We start from the raw sequence: 17,021 nt of genomic DNA on the forward strand, positions 1-17,021 counted from the left end.
TCTCTCTCAGCTTCTCACGTACGAAGAGTCTGAGGACGGTGAAGGGAGCTCGGAACCAGAGAGGAGACGACACGATGAACACACACTTCAGACGCGCTGGGAACGCACCCTAGGAGACACACACACACACACACAGGTAACGAGTCAATGAAAAAGACAGAAAGACAAAAGGAAGAGAAATAGAGAGAGAGGCTGCTTCCCCAATGCCACCCTATTCCCTATTTAGTGCAGTCATTTGGACCAGAACCCTATGAGCCCCGGTCAAACGTAGGGAACTATTTAAGGTATAGTGCATCGAGGACGTCGTCCCCGGTGACCGTACCCTAACCAAAAGCCATGGATTACAGACAGTATCATGAAAGGCTTCGAGCTACCGCTTTCAAGGAACGGGACCAGCCTAAAGGCTCGAGCTACCGCTTTCAATGCTCGCTTAGAGGCAAACAACACTTAGCCAGGCATGAGAGCCCCTGCTGTCCCGGACGACTGCGTGATCTCGATCTCCGTAGCCGATGCGAGTAAGACTTTTAAAAACAGGTTAACACTGGCAAGGCCGTTGGGCCAGAAGGTATACCAGGGAGCATTCTCAGAGGTAACCTGTCTAAATGACTATCGCCCCTGTAGCACTCACATCTGTAAACATGAAATGCTTTGAAAGGCTGGTCATGGCACACATCAACATCATCATCATCCCAGACACCCTGGACCCACTCCAATTCGCATACCGCCCAAACAGATCCACAGATGACGCAATCTATACTGCACTCCACACTGCTCTCTCACACCTGGAAAAAAGAGGAACACCTATGTGAGTACGCCGTTCATTGACTACAGCTCAGTGTTCAACACTACAGTCCCCCTCCAAGCTCATCACAAAGCGAGGGACCCTGGGACTGAACACCTCCCTGTGCAACTGGGATCCTGGTCTTACTGACGGGCTGCCCCCTGGTGGTGAGGGTAGGTAACAACATATGACACGCTGCCCGTCAACACAGGGGCCCCTCAGGGTTGTGTGCTTAGTCCCCTCCTGTACGCCCTCTGTTCACCCACGACTGTGCGGCCGTGCATAACTCCAACCTCCACCACCATTACTAAAACGACACGACGGTGGTAGGCCCGATCACCGACAACGACGAGACAGCCTACAGGGAGGTCAGAGACTTGGCAGTGTGGTGCCGGGACAACAACAACAACAACAACAACAACAACCTCTCCCTCAACATCGGCAAGACAAAAAGAGCTGATCACGGACTACACAGACGTTGCTGTAGTGGAGCGGGTCGAGAGCTCCAAGCTCCTCGGCGTCCACACCACCAAGGACTTAACGTGGTCCTCCCGCACCAGCATAGTTGTGAAGGAGGCACGACACCGCCCGTTCCCCCCTCGAGAGATTGAAAAGATTTGGCCTTGGCCCCTCAAATCCTCAAAAAGGTTCTACAGCTGCACCACCGAGAGCATCTCGACTGGCTGCATCACTGCGTGGTACGGCAACTGCACCGTCCTCGAATCGCAAAGGCGCTACAGAGGGCGGTGCAGACGACGGCCCAGTGGCATCACTGGGCACGAGCTCCCTGCCCATCCAGGACCTCTGTACCAGGCGGCGTCAGAGGAAGGACCCAGCCACCCAAGCCATAGCCCTGTTCACTCTGCTACCGCACGGCAAGCGGTCCCAGAGAGCCAAGTCTGGGACCAAAAGGCTCCTGAACAGCTTCTACCCCCAAGCCATTAGACCGCTGAACAGTTCATCAAATGGCTACCAGGACTATTTTCATTGATCCTTTTTTGCACTGACTCTCTTTCACTAGACTCCACACACACACACACACACACACACACACACTGGACTCCACACACACACACACACACACACACACACACTGGACTCCACACACACACACACACTTAAACTGACAGTCCAACACACACTACATACGCTCACACACAAAACACACACACGCTGCTGCTACTCTGTTTATTATCTATCCTGATTGTCACTTTTACCCCTAACTACCTGTTCATATTACTACCTGGTACTCCTGCACATTGACTCGGTACCGGTACCCCTGCACATTGACTCGGTACCGGTACCCCTGCACATTGACTCGGTACCGGTACCCCTGCACATTGACTCGGTACCGGTACCCCTGCACATTGACTCAGTACCGGTACCCCTGCATATTGACTCGGTAGCGGTACCCCTGCACATTGACTCGGTACCGGTACCCCTGCACATTGACTCGGTACCGGTACCCCTGCACATTGACTCGGTACCGGTACCCCTGCACATTGACTCGGTACCGGTACCCCTGCACATTGACTCGGTACCGGTACCCCCGCACATTGACTCGGTAGCGGTACCCCTGCACATTGACTCGGTACCGGTACCCCTGCACATTGACTCGGTACCGGTACCCCTGCACATTGACTCGGTACCGGTACCCCTGCACATTGACTCGGTACCGGTACCCCTGCACATTGACTCGGTACCGGTACCCCTGCACATTGACTCGGTACCGGTACCCCCGCACATTGACTCGGTAGCGGTACCCCTGCACATTGACTCGGTACCGGTACCCCTGCACATTGACTCGGTACCGGTACCCCTGCACATTGACTCGGTACCGGTACCCCTGCACATTGACTCAGTACCGGTACCCCTGCATATTGACTCAGTACTGGTATTCCTGCACATACTTTTTAACTCTGCGTTGTTGTGAATGGACTCATCAGTCAGCATTTCACTGTAAAGTCTACACCTGTTGTATTCAGCACTAGGATTTGATAGGGAGTCATTCGGGACACGGGTGGTGGGTTACCTTGAGGAGGTCGAGGATCTTCACACAGAGCTCATAGTCAAAGTTCCCATAGCTGGAGTTGGTCATGTCATAGATGAATATCAAGCCATCTCTCTGGGTGTCAACACTGGAGAGAGGAAGGGAGGGAGGGGGGAGTTTTCTGTTAAGTACATTAAAGGATTGAGAGGTGAAGGAGACAAAGATAGGACTAATTAAGGAGAGAGAGAGTAGGACTAATTAAGGAGCGAGTAGGACTAATTAAGGAGAGAGTAGGACTAGTTAAGGAGAGAGAGTATGACTAATTAAGGAGAGAGAGAGTATGACTAATTAAGGAGAGAGAGAGTATGACTAATTAAGGAGAGAGAGAGAGTGTAGGACTAACTAAGAAGAGAGAGAGTAGAACTAATTAAGGAGCGGGTGTAGGACTAATTAAGGAGAGAGAGAGGGAAAGAGGGAAAGATACAATTATGAAGTGGGAGAGAGGAGAGAGACCGAGAAAAATAGAGAAATAAAAAGAGAGAAATAAAGAGGAGGGGGGTTGTCACCTCTCAATGGCTTTGTCCAGCTGAAAGATGATAGCCTGCAGCACAGCCTTATGGGTAGTGACGTCAGGGCGGTGGAGACGAGCGGTGAACAGAGCCAGAGCAGCACCCTTAGCATCACGACCAGGCTGAAACACACAGAGCTTTACTGTAAACACAACAAGACAGCATTCTAGCAGATCTTTACTTAGTCCTCATGAGCTTTACAGTAAACACAACAAGACAGCATTCTAGCAGATCTTTACTTAGTCCTCGTGAGCTTTACTGTAAACACAACAAGACAGCATTCTAGCAGATCTTTACTTAGTCCTCATGAGCTTTACTGTAAACACAACAAGACAGCATTCTAGCAGATCTTTATTTAGTCCTCATGAGCTTTACTGTAAACACAACAAGACAGCATTCTAGCAGATCTTTACTTAGTCCTCATGAGCTTTACTGTAAACACAACAAGACAGCATTCTAGCAGATCTTTACTTAGTCCTCATGAGCTTTACTGTAAACACAACAAGACAGCATTCTAGCAGATCTTTACTTAGTCCTCATGAGCTTTACAGTAAACACAACAAGACAGCATTCTAGCAGATCTTTACTTAGTCCTCATGAGCTTTACTGTAAACACAACAAGACAGCATTCTAGCAGATCTTTACTTAGTCCTCATGAGCTTTACTGTAAACACAACTAGACAGCATTCTAGCAGATCTTTACTTAGTCCTCATGAGCTTTACTGTAAACACAACAAGACAGCATTCTAGCAGATCTTTACTTAGTCCTCATGAGCTTTACAGTAAACACAACAAGACAGCATTCTAGCAGATCTTTACTTAGTCCTCATGAGCTCTACTGTAAACACAACAAGACAGCATTCTAGCAGATCTTTACTTAGTCCTCATGAGCTTTACAGTAAAGACAACTAGACAGCATTCTAGCAGATCTTTACTTAGTCCTCATGAGCTTTACTGTAAAGACAACAAGACAGCATTCTAGCAGATCTTTACTTAGTCCTCATGAGCTTTACAGTAAACACAACAAGACAGCATTCTAGCAGATCTTTATTTAGTCCTCATGAGCTTTACTGTAAACACAACATTCAGCATTCTAGTAGATATTTAGTTAGTCCTCGTGAGCTTTACTGTAAACTAGACAGCATTCTAGCAGATCTTTATTTAGTCCTCATGAGCTTTACTGTAAACACAACAAGACAGCATTCTAGCAGATCTTTATTTAGTCCTCATGAGCTTTACTGTAAACACAACATTCAGCATTCTAGTAGATATTTAGTTAGTCCTCGTGAGCTTTACTGTAAACTAGACAGCATTCTAGCAGATCTTTACTTAGTCCTCATGAGCTTTACTGTAAAGACAACAAGACAGCATTCTAGCAGATCTTTACTTGACAGTCCTCATGAGCTTTACTGTAAACACAACAAGACAGCATTCTAGTAGATCTTTACTTGACAGTCCTCATGAGCTTTACTGTAAACACAACAAGACAGTAGATCTTTCCTTGACAGTCCTCTCTCTGAATGTTATTTTCTTTTTCTACCTCTTTTCTCACATCCTCTCTTCACTTCCGTCTTTCTACCTCTCCCTCCTTCCCTCCATCCCCCCCTCACTTCCTCTCTCTCTCTCTCTAATTGGTGAGGGTTTGTTCAGACAGCCCCATTCATCATAAGACAACCCCCTCAGGGAAAGAGGTAGAGAAGGAGTCAGACGGAGGGTGAGAGGGCCTGCTGCCTGTCAGTTCCCCCTTCTCCTCTGTCCCTCCCTCCCTCCCTCCCTCCCTCCCTCCCTATTCTCTTTCTCCCTCCCTCTTCCCTCCCATCCCTCTTCTCTCCCTCTTCTCCTCCCTCCCTCCCTCTTCTCTCTTCTCTTCTCCTCCCTCCCTCCCTCTTCTCTCTTCTCTTCTCCTCCCTCCCTCCCTCTTCTCTTCCCTCCCTCCCTCTTCTCCTCCCTCCCTCTTCTATTCTCCTCCCTCCCTCTTCTATTCTCCTCCCTCCCTCTCTATTCTCCTCCCTCCCTCCCTCTTCTCCTCCCTCTTCTCTTCTCCTCCCTCTTCTCTTCCCTTCTCCTCCCTCTTCTCTTCCCTTCTCCTCCCTCTTCTCTTCCCTTCTCCTCCCTCTTCTCTTCCCTTCTCCTCCCTCTTCTCTTCTCTTCCCTCTTCTCTTCCCTTCTCCTCCCTCTTCCCTTCTCCTCCCTCTTCTCTTCTCCTCCCTCTTCTCTTCTCCTCCCTCTTCTCTTCTCCTCCCTCTTCTCTTCTCCTCCCTCTTCTCTTCTCCTCCCTCTTCTCTTCTCCTCCCTCTTCTCTTCTCCTCCCTCAGATCCTCAAAACAGTTCTACAGCTGTACCATCGAGAGCATTTTGACTGGCTGCATCACCGCCTGGTATGGCAATAGCACCGCCCTGGATCGCATGGCGCTACAGAGGGTGGTGCGGACAGCCCAGTACATCACTGGGGCCGAGCTCCCTGCAATCCAGGACATAATAATATAATATGCCATTTAGCAGACGCTTTTATCCAAAGCGACTTACAGTCATGCGTGCATACATTTTTGTGTATGGGTGGTCCCGGGGATCGAACCCACTACCCTGGCGTTACAAGCACCGTGCTCTACCAGCTGAGCTACAGAGGACCACATCTATATCATGCGGTGTGGAAGGAAAGCCGCGGAAAATCGTTAAAGACTCCAACCACCCAAGCTATAGACTATTCTCTCTGCTTCCGCATGGCAAGCGGTCCCGGTGCATCAAGTCTGACACCAACAGGCTCCTGAACAGCTTCTATCCCCAAGCCATAAGACTGATAAATAGCTAACAGAATGGCTACATGGACTATCTGAGTTAACCTTGGATCTTTATTGACCTTTAATTTTTGTACCGTCTCTATGCACACTAACAGGGCCCTACACACTAACAGGGCCCTACACACTAACAGGGCCCTGCACACTCACAGGGCCCTGCACACTCACAGGGCCCTGCACACTCACAGGGCCCTGCACACTCACAGGGCCCTGCACACTCACAGGGCCCTGCACACTCACAGGGCCCTGCACACTAACAGGGCCCCCCTACACACTAACAGGGCCCTACACACTAACAGGGCCCTACACACTAACAGGGCCCTACACACTAACAGGGCCCTGCACACTCACAGGGCCCTGCACACTAACAGGAACCTTCACACTAACAGGGCCCTGCACACTCACAGGGCCCTGTACACTAACAGGGCCCTACACACTAACAGGGCCCTACACACTAACAGGGCCCTGCACACTAACAGGGCCCTACACACTAACAGGGCCCTGCACACTAACAGGGCCCTGCACACTCACAGGGCCCTGCACACTAACAGGGCCCTACACACTAACAGGGCCCTGCACACTAACAGGGCCCTGCACACTAACAGGGCCCTGCACACTAACAGGGCCCTGCACACTAACAGGGCCCTGCACACTAACAGGGCCCTGCACACTCACAGGGCCCTACACACTAACAGGGCCCTGCACACTAACAGGGCCCTACACACTAACAGGGCCCTGCACACTCACAGGGCCCTGCACACTAACAGGGCCCTACACACTAACAGGGCCCTGCACACTAACAGGGCCCTACACACTAACAGGGCCCTGCACACTCACAGGGCCCTGCACACTAACAGGGCCCTACACACTAACAGGGCCCTGCACACTAACAGGGCCCTACACACTAACAGGGCCCTGCACACTAACAGGGCCCTACACACTAACAGGGCCCTACACACTAACAGGGCCCCGCACACTAACAGGGCCCCCCTACACACTCACAGGGCCCCCCTGCACACTAACAGGGCCCCCCTACACACTAACAGGGCCCTGCACACTAACAGGGCCCCCCTACACACTAACAGGGCCCTGCACACTAACAGGGCCCTGCACACTCACAGGGCCCTACACACTAACAGGGCCCTACACACTAACAGGGCCCTACACACTAACAGGGCCCTGCACACTCACAGGGCCCTGCACACTAACAGGGCCCTACACACTAACAGGGCCCTGCACACTAACAGGGCCCTACACACTAACAGGGCCCTGCACACTAACAGGGCCCTGCACACTAACAGGGCCCTACACACTAACAGGGCCCTGCACACTCACAGGGCCCTGCACACTAACAGGGCCCTGCACACTAACAGGGCCCTGCACACTAACAGGGCCCTGCACACTCACAGGGCCCTGCACACTAACAGGGCCCTACACACTAACAGGGCCCTGCACACTAACAGGGCCCTGCACACTAACAGGGCCCTACACACTAACAGGGCCCTGCACACTCACAGGGCCCTGCACACTAACAGGGCCCTACACACTAACAGGGCCCTGCACACTAACAGGGCCCTACACACTAACAGGGCCCTGCACACTAACAGGGCCCTACACACTAACAGGGCCCTACACACTAACAGGGCCCCGCACACTAACAGGGCCCCCCTACACACTCACAGGGCCCCCCTGCACACTAACAGGGCCCCCCTACACACTAACAGGGCCCTGCACACTAACAGGGCCCCCCTACACACTAACAGGGCCCTGCACACTAACAGGGCCCCCCTACACACTAAAAGGGCCCTGCACACTAACAGGGCCCCCCTGCACACTAAAAGGGCCCTGCACACTAAAAGGGCCCTGCACACTAACAGGGCCCCCCTACACACTAACAGGGCCCCCCTACACACTAACAGGGCCCCCCTACACACTAACAGGGCCCTGCACACTAACAGGGCCCCCCTGCACACTCACAGGGCCCTGCACACTAACAGGGCCCCCCTACACACTAACAGGGCCCTGCACACTAACAGGGCCCCCCTGCACACTAACAGGGCCCTGCACACTCACAGGGCCCTGCACACTAACAGGGCCCCCCTACACACTAACAGGGCCCCCCTGCACACTAACAGGGCCCCCCTGCACACTAACAGGGCCCCCCTGCACACTAACAGGGCCCCCCTGCACACTAACAGGGCCCTGCACACTAACAGGGCCCTGCACACTCACAGGGCCCTGCACACTAACAGGGCCCCCCTACACACTAACAGGGCCCTACACACTAACAGGGCCCTACACACTAACAGGGCCCCCCTACACACTAACAGGGCCCTGCACACTAACAGGGCCCACCTACACACTAACAGGGCCCTGCACACTAACAGGGCCCCCCTACACACTAACAGGGCCCTGCACACTAACAGGGCCCACCTGCACACTCACAGGGCCCTGCACACTAACAGGGCCCCCCTACACACTAACAGGGCCCTGCACACTAACAGGGCCCCCCTACACACTAACAGGGCCCTGCACACTAACAGGGCCCTGCACACTAACAGGGCCCTGCACACTAACAGGGCCCCCCTGCACACTCACAGGGCCCTGCACACTAACAGGGCCCCCCTACACACTAACAGGGCCCTACACACTAACTACATCACACATAACAAGCACATACATTTATACTGACTACACACACACACACACACACACACACCCACTCACATACAAGCTGCTGCTACTCTGTTTATCATATATCCTGATGCCTAGTCACCTGACCCCTATACATATCTACCTCCATCACTCCAGTATCCCTGCACATTGTTAATATGGTATTGGAACTGACCCTGTATATAGTACGGTATTGAACTGACCCTGTATATAGTATGTTATTGGAACTGACCCTGTATATAGTATGGTATTGGAACTGACCCTGTATATAGTATGGTATTGAACTGACCCTGTATATAGTATGGTATTGAACTGACCCTGTATATAGTACGGTATTGAACTGACCCTGTATATAGTATGGTATTGAACTGACCCTGTATATAGTATGGTATTGAACTGACCCTGTATATAGTATGGTATTGGAACTGACCCTGTATATAGTATGGTATTGAACTGACCCTGTATATAGTATGGTATTGAACTGACCCTGTATATAGTATGGTATTGAACTGACCCTGTATATAGTATGGTATTGAACTGACCCTGTATATAGTATGGTATTGGAACTGACCCTGTATATAGTATGGTATTGGAACTGACCCTGTATATAGTATGGTATTGAACTGACCCTGTATATAGTACGGTATTGAACTGACCCTGTATATAGTATGGTATTGAACTGACCCTGTATATAGTATGGTATTGAACTGACCCTGTATATAGTATGGTATTGAACTAACCCTGTATTTAGTATGTTACTTACTTATTGTGTTCTTCATATTTCTTCTTATTTCTCCTGTGTTTTTTTTCTAGTATTACATTGTTATTGATTAATGCATTGTTGGGTTTTGAGTTTGCAAGATAGGCATTTCACTGTACTTGTGCATGTGACATTAAAACTTTAGAATGGTGTTTTCCCGCTAATTGTATTTTTCTGGGAAATGTTTGGAAAATCCCATTTTATTGGCTGCTTCATTATATGAGTTGCATGTTCTGTTAATCTGTATCAGCATAATCTAAATGGGATTTCTGTCATTCTGAGTGGACGCCCTAACGTCATCCGTGGGTGGACGCACCAACGGGCTTACGCACCCAAAGCATATGGGTCCGGTAAATTAAATATCTTCCCGGTCACTTTGTCCAGCGCCACATTTTTCTTAACGCAAACCCTGACACACACACACACACACACACACACACACACACACACACACAGGCCTCACCAGGACGGTGAACTTTCCGCTGAGCAGTTCAGAGCGGAGAGGTTCCTCGTCTGGGTTAATGTTGAAGATGCCCTCCTTAATCCTCGTGTTCTGATAAAGACCAATCACAGACATACAGGCAAGGTCAGGGGTCACCATTAGCACATACTGGCACAGGTGGGAATTTACAGTGTATCTGGGACTAATACACACACACACACACACACACACACACACACACACACCAGTGTCTGATCCCTCTCTGTACCTTGTATTCCTGGAAGAGGTCTATTGCTCGGGGGACGTCGAACTTGCGTGCCATGAGGAACTTGACGGCGGTTGGTTGAGAGACCAGGGCTGCACTGTGGGGCTGCTCCCTGCTACGCACCTCCCCCAGGAACTCCTCCACCGCCTGGGGACGGACGGAGGGGACGGTGGGGGGAGGGATGTTGGGGAGGAGGGGTCAGAGGGGAGGTGGGGGAACAAGGAATGGACGTTACAGGGGATGAGAGGTGGGGACGAGAGAGGGGGATATTGGGGGGAGGCGTAAGAAGGGGGGGAGAGGAGACCAGACGAGAGAGGGGGATATTGAGGGGAGAGAGATTGGGGGAGGCATTAGAGGGGGGATATTTGAGGAGAGGGGGGAGAGAGAGGACAGAGAAGTGGGGGAGTTATAAGAGGGGGAGAGGAGAGGTCATAGAGTTGTTGACACTTGTGGCTCATGGTTGAACCCCTATGTGGTGTGTTGTTGTGGTGGTGCCTACAGTGCTCAGTGTAAGCAACATCCCTAGGAAATGGTAAAGAGCTACCAAGCCCAGTCACTACTTGGCTAAAATCCACAGCTACTCAACCTGAGTGATTGGTTAATAGAAAGACAGTCACACAGATATATACATACAGCCTACTTCACGTGCTTGAACTGGGTGGACCTTAAGCTTCAACGAATATCCAGTGACGTTAGTGATATCTAACCAGTGATTACATTTACATTTTAGTCATTTAGCAGACGCTCTTATCCAGAACGACTTACAGGAGCTATTAGGGTTAAGTGCCTTGCTCAAGGGCACATCGGCAGATTTTTCACCTATTCGGCTCGGGGATTAGAACCAGCGACCTTTCGGTTACTGGAACGACGCTCTTAACCACTAAGCTACCTGCCGCCCGGTGATATTCAACATCATCAACTAGGTCCGTTTGACACTTGACAGCGGTTTATCCCATCTACTTCAATATAAATTTTTGGCAAAGCTGCACAGAGAGCTTGCCTCTCTCCCGGGAGTCTTGACCTTGCCTCAAAATGTGACTCCCGTTACAATTTCACGTAAAGCGGTAACATGATTCATATTTTGGGGGGGGAGATACCAACACTCGGAGAGCTAACGTTAATGTTACCGGTGTTAGAAAGCAAATAATGCGTGTTGCTAGCTTGAGTAGCTGTATTAGTCAAATAACTAGCTAGCTATGAGATGGGAGTAACCGAGCAAGTCGTAGTTACTAGCTAGGACCATAGTTACTCGTCTACTGTGGCCAATATAGTTTAATTAAAAGACATTAAGAAACTGACTAGTTAAATCAAACAGATAAACTATGACAGTGTGGTCTAGCGTCAGCTAAATTATATCTGATGACAATCCCATCATCGATGACGAAAGAGAGTTAACGTTAACTAGCAATCTAGCCAGCCAGTTGAATGACGGCAACAAACTTTCTAGGAACTGGGAGCAAATTCTGTGAACCGATAGCTAGTTAGCTAACGTCCGTGTTATGACTTAGACCAAAACAACACTCAAAGCAAAACATGTCACTACTCGACGTATAACGCAACCTTGTACTGACATCTTTTTTACTTCAGAAATGGAAGTCGTATTTTGCCTCAAATTAAGCAGGAATGTAAAAAATGTTGTCTTACTATAGTTACCTAGCTAACAGGCTAGCAAGCTACATGTGGTTAGCCAGAGAGGATGTGGGTAAACAACTCGGTCTTCCTCTCGGGCTAACGTTAGCTGTCGCTAGGTAGCTATGTAGCCATCTGCGTTCAATGACTGACGACGTTAGTTAACGTTAGGTCTCAAACGGGGAAAAAAACTAACTTAGCGAAAATAACAAATATAATCTAACCAGTGAGATTGTAACTTTACTAAATATTTGCAAAGCAAAATGCTAGTCAGCCAGCTAAACGTTAGCAGTCTACTGGGAGTTGCAACTAGACGAGAGTGCTAAAGCAGCTAGCTAGAAGTAGCATACTAGCCTAGCGGCTGTCATAATATATGGAACCGGCCACGGATATTTACGAGACAGTATCCTCACCGAGGAGAACGCTGACATACAACCTAACCAAACATTGGGTTTATTATACAAAATAATGGAAACCACAAATGTTAAAAATCCACGTTTTGACGATAGCACCATGGTAAACCAAGCCCTTACCAGTTCCTCCTGACTTGTCAAGGCCTCCGCCATCTTGAAGCCAAGGCAACGTCGTTGTCACTAGTTACCACAGCCACAAAGCCAGAATACTATACATTATTGTAAAAATTCATGAAATCAAAAATGAGCTTTTTGGTCAGGATTTAAGGTTTAAGGTTAGGCAGAAGGCTAGCAGTGTGGTTAAGGTTAGGTTTAAAGTCAGATTTTAAGAAGGTAAAAAAAAAAAATAGGCGTGGTTTAGCCATAATTATGACATTGTGGTTGTGGTAACTAATGTTTAGTGCGATCCCTAATCCTTCGGACGTCCTTACCCTAAACCCTAACTTTAACCCCAAACCTTAACCTAACTTTACATTTTAACGTCAACGTCGTCCCAAGGATCCCGGGTTAACAAGACTACGGGTCGCCAAAGGGCTCACTCTACCAAAGGTCGTAGTTAGTGTTTACTTCTAATGCAGATGATGATTGAATTAATTCTGCACCGTTCTTTTAAAATGTTAGGTGACCCAACACATGGTGGAAAAGTATACAAGGTTTGGTTAATGACTGACGATGAATAACAAAAATGTATATCCATGTTGTGATGTTATTTTCCATACATGAATTGATGTAATGCAATAAAATAGACAGAACAGATTGCAACAGTTCAGTCATATAACAGCTTGAAAACTATTTTTATTGGACCATCACTTGAGTTGTCTGTCACAACAATTTACATCATATCATGGTTTTGTGTATTTTTTTAAATATTTTTTTTTACATGTTATGCTTCTGACATTCATTATCAACAAAATCACGATAGACATTTCCTGTGCAAGACAGTTGGCCATGGAGAGTGTCTCAACGGCACCCTAATCCCTATACATTAGTGCAGTAAACAGGCAGTAGGGTGTAATTTGGGACAGATCCCATGTCCGAGGGTTTAGTAGGGAGCTACAGTGAGGGGGGAAAAAAAAGTATTTGATCCACCGCTGATTTTTGTACGTTTGCCCACTGACAAAGACATGATCAGTCTATAATTTTAAATGGTAGGTTTATTTGAACAGTGAGAGACAGAATAACAACAACAAAAAAATCCAGAAAAACGCATGTCAACAATGACTGATCATTACATTTACATTTACATTATTTAGCAGACGCTCTTATCCAGAGCGACTTACAGGAGCAATTAGGGTTAAGTGCCTGATCATGTCTTTGTCAGTGGGCAAAGGTACAAAATCAGCAGGGGACCAAATACATTTTTTCCCCCCTCACTGTACATGTAAATACAAGGGAGGGAACCGCAGGGACAGATCAGTCTCATTTTAGACACTTTTTCCTCTCTCTGACATACAGTGGGGGAAAAAAGTATTTAGTCAGCCACCAATTGTGCAAGTTCTCCCACTTAAAAAGATGAGAGGCCTGTAATTTTCATCATAGATACACGTCAACTATGACAGACAAAATGAGAAGAAAAAAAAATCCAGAAAATCACATTGTAGGATTTTTAATGAATTTATTTGCAAATTATGGTGGAAAATAAGTATTTGGTCACCTACAAACAAGCAAGATTTCTGGCTCTCACAGACCTGTAACTTCTTCTTTAAGAGGCTCCTCTGTCCTCCACTCGTTACCTGTATTAATGGCACCTGTTTGAACTTGTTATCAGTATAAAATACCAAAGAGCTGTCAAAGGACACCAGAAACAACATTGTAGACCTGCACCAGGCTGGGAAGACTGAATCTGCAATAGGTAAGCAGCTTGGTTTGAAGAAATCAACTGTGGGAGCAATTATTAGGAAATGGAAGACATACAAGACCACTGATAATTACATTTACATTTTATCTCCCTTGATCTGGGGCTCCACGCAAGATCTCACCCCGAGGGGTCAAAATGATCACAAGAACGGTGAGCAAAAATCCCAGAACCACACGGGGGGACCTAGTGAATGACCTGCAGAGAGCTGGGACCAAAGTAACAAAGCCTACCATCAGTAACACACTACGCCGCCAGGGACTCAAATCCTGCAGTGCCAGACGTGTCCCCCTGCATAAGCCAGTACATGTCCAGGCCCGTCTGAAGTTTGCTAGAGTGCATTTGGATGATCCAGAAGAGGATTGGGAGAATGTCATATGGTCAGATGAAACCAAAATAGAACTTTTTGGTAAAAACTCAACTCATCGTGTTTGGAGGACAAAGAATGCTGAGTTGCATCCAAAGAACACCATACCTACTGTGAAGCATGGGGGTGGAAACATCATGCTTTGGGGCTGTTTTTCTGCAAAGGGACCAGGACGACTGATCCGTGTAAAGGAAAGAATGAATGGGGCATGTATCGTGAGATTGAGTGAAAACCTCCTATCAGCAAGGGCATTGAAGATGAAACGTGGCTGGGTCTTTCAGCATGACAATGATCCCAAACACACCGCCCGGGCAACGAAGGAGTGGCTTCGTAAGAAGCATTTCAAGGTCCTGGAGTGGCCTAGCCAGTCTCCAGATCTCAACCCCATAGAAAATCTTTGGAGGGAGTTGAAAGTCCGTGTTGCCCAGCGACAGCCCCAAAACATCACTGCTCTAGAGGAGATCTGCATGGAGGAATGGGCCAAAATACCAGCAACAGTGTGTGAAAACCTTGTGAAGACTTACAGAAAACGTTTGACCTGTGTCATTGCCAACAAAGGGTATATAACAAAGTATTGAGAAACTTTTGTTATTGACCAAATACTTATTTTCCACCATAATTTGCAAATAAATTCATTAAAAATCCTACAATGTGATTTTCTGGATTTTTCTCTCATTTTGTCTGTCATAGTTGACGTGTACCTATGATGAAAATTACAGGCCTCTCATCTTTTTAAGTGGGAGAACTTGCACAATTGGTGGCTGACCAAAAACCATTTTTTCCCCCCACTGTAACTTCTTCTGGCTGCAAACTACAAGCGCAGGGTTATAGACGTCCCAAATGGCACCCTATTCCCTACATAGTGCACTACTTATGTTTCCCTATATAGTGCCCATACTACCCTATGGACTCTGGCCAAAAGCAGTGCACTTTAGAGTGGCATTTGGGATGCAGCCATAGAATGGATGAAATCCTGCCAGACTTACACTGTCAGGACCCCTAAAGCTGAGGATCCACAGAGAGAGATCATATTGAAACAAACAGCGCCAAGGGGTTGAATAGTGAATAGAAGTCCTACTGTATTGATTCTGATAGAACAGTTTCATTGGGTGGGTGGCTCTCTCTCTCTCTCTCTCTCTCATCATCATCAACAACAGACAGACTAACCTGTTATCATCACTGTCCCTCCCATCATCATCAACAACAGACAGACTAACCTGTTATCATCACTGTCCCTCCCATCATCATCAACAACAGACAGACCAACCTGTTATCATCACTGTCCCTCCCATCATCAACAACAGACTGATCTGTTATCATCACTGTCCCTCCTATCATCAACAACAGACAGACTAACCAGTTATCATCACTGTCCCTCCTATCATCATCAACAACAGACTGACCTGTTATCATCACTGTCCCTCCTATCATCAGCAACAGACAGACTAACCAGTTATCATCACTGTCCCTCCAATCATCAACAACAGACTAACCTGTTATCATCACTGTCCCTCCTATCATCATCAACAACAGACTAACCTGTTATCATCACTGTCCCTCCTATCATCATCAACAACAGACTAACCTGTTATCATCACTGTCCCTCCCATCATCAACAGACAGACTAACCTGTTATCATCACTGTCCCTCCAATCATCAACAGACAGACCAACCTGTTATCATCACTGTCCCTCCCATCATCAACAGACAGACCAACCTGTTATCATCACTGTCCCTCCTATCATCATCAACAACAGACAGACTAACCTGTTATCATCACTGTCCCTCCTATCATCATCAACAACAGACAGACTAACCTGTTATCATCACTGTCCCTCCTATCATCAACAACAGACAGACTAACCTGTTATCATCACTGTCCCTCCCATCATCAACAGACAGACTAACCTGTTATCATCACTGTACCTCCCATCATCAACAGACAGACTAACCTGTTATCATCACTGTCCCTCCCATCATCAACAGACAGACTAACCTGTTATCATCACTGTCCCTCCCATCATCAACAGACAGACCAACCTGTTTATATAGTGAATGGCTGACATAGCTTCTGACTGAGGAGAGCATATTGGGGGCGTCCCAATAACATTTCCTTTCTCCGGGAAGCGGGCACTCATTCAGTACTTTTCACTAAACCAAAAACCATTGGATTGGTAGAGGCTATCATATTTACTATACCACTCATTTCCTTTCAAACCAGTGAAGGGAAGTGAACAAGTGCACACTCTGGGAGGAAGGAGAGATGATTGGGACGCACCTAAACTCAGCAACAAAAAAAGAAACGTCCCTTTTTCAGGACCCTGTCTTTCCAAACTTCACAGGTCTTCATTGTAAAGGGTTTAAACACTGTTTCCCATGCTTGTTCAATGAACCATAAACAATTAATGAACATGCACCTGTGGAACGGTCGTTAAGACTAACAGCTTACAGACGGTAGGCAATTAAAGTCACAGTTATGAAG

The 17,021-nt window shown here is 47.8% G+C and overlaps 1 protein-coding gene across 2 annotated transcripts in view; it reads right to left on the reverse strand.

Annotated features, from left to right (window-relative positions):
• Window positions 1–12,504, reverse strand: part of ptpn9b (protein tyrosine phosphatase non-receptor type 9b) — a 27,668-nt gene extending 15,164 nt beyond the window's left edge. The window contains exons 1-6 of one of the 2 annotated variants that reach the window (XM_084195618.1): window positions 12,438–12,504; window positions 10,279–10,422; window positions 10,032–10,121; window positions 3,338–3,462; window positions 2,814–2,919; window positions 1–109 (exon numbers count right to left, since the gene is read on the reverse strand). The exon at window positions 1–109 is cut by the window's left edge and continues 2 nt beyond it. In XM_084195618.1, coding sequence (XP_084051744.1) covers window positions 1–109; window positions 2,814–2,919; window positions 3,338–3,462; window positions 10,032–10,121; window positions 10,279–10,422; window positions 12,438–12,470 — 607 coding nt within the window. In that variant the 5' untranslated portion in view covers window positions 12,471–12,504. The remainder of the gene's footprint in view (window positions 110–2,813; window positions 2,920–3,337; window positions 3,463–10,031; window positions 10,122–10,278; window positions 10,423–12,437) is intronic. The other variant, XM_084195619.1, reaches the window with a different exon arrangement.
• Between the last annotated feature and the right edge of the window lie 4,517 nt (window positions 12,505–17,021).

Source organism: Coregonus lavaretus (genome assembly GCF_964263955.1).
Source record: "Coregonus lavaretus genome assembly, contig: HAP1_SCAFFOLD_3501, whole genome shotgun sequence".
NCBI lineage: Eukaryota > Metazoa > Chordata > Actinopteri > Salmoniformes > Salmonidae > Coregonus > Coregonus lavaretus.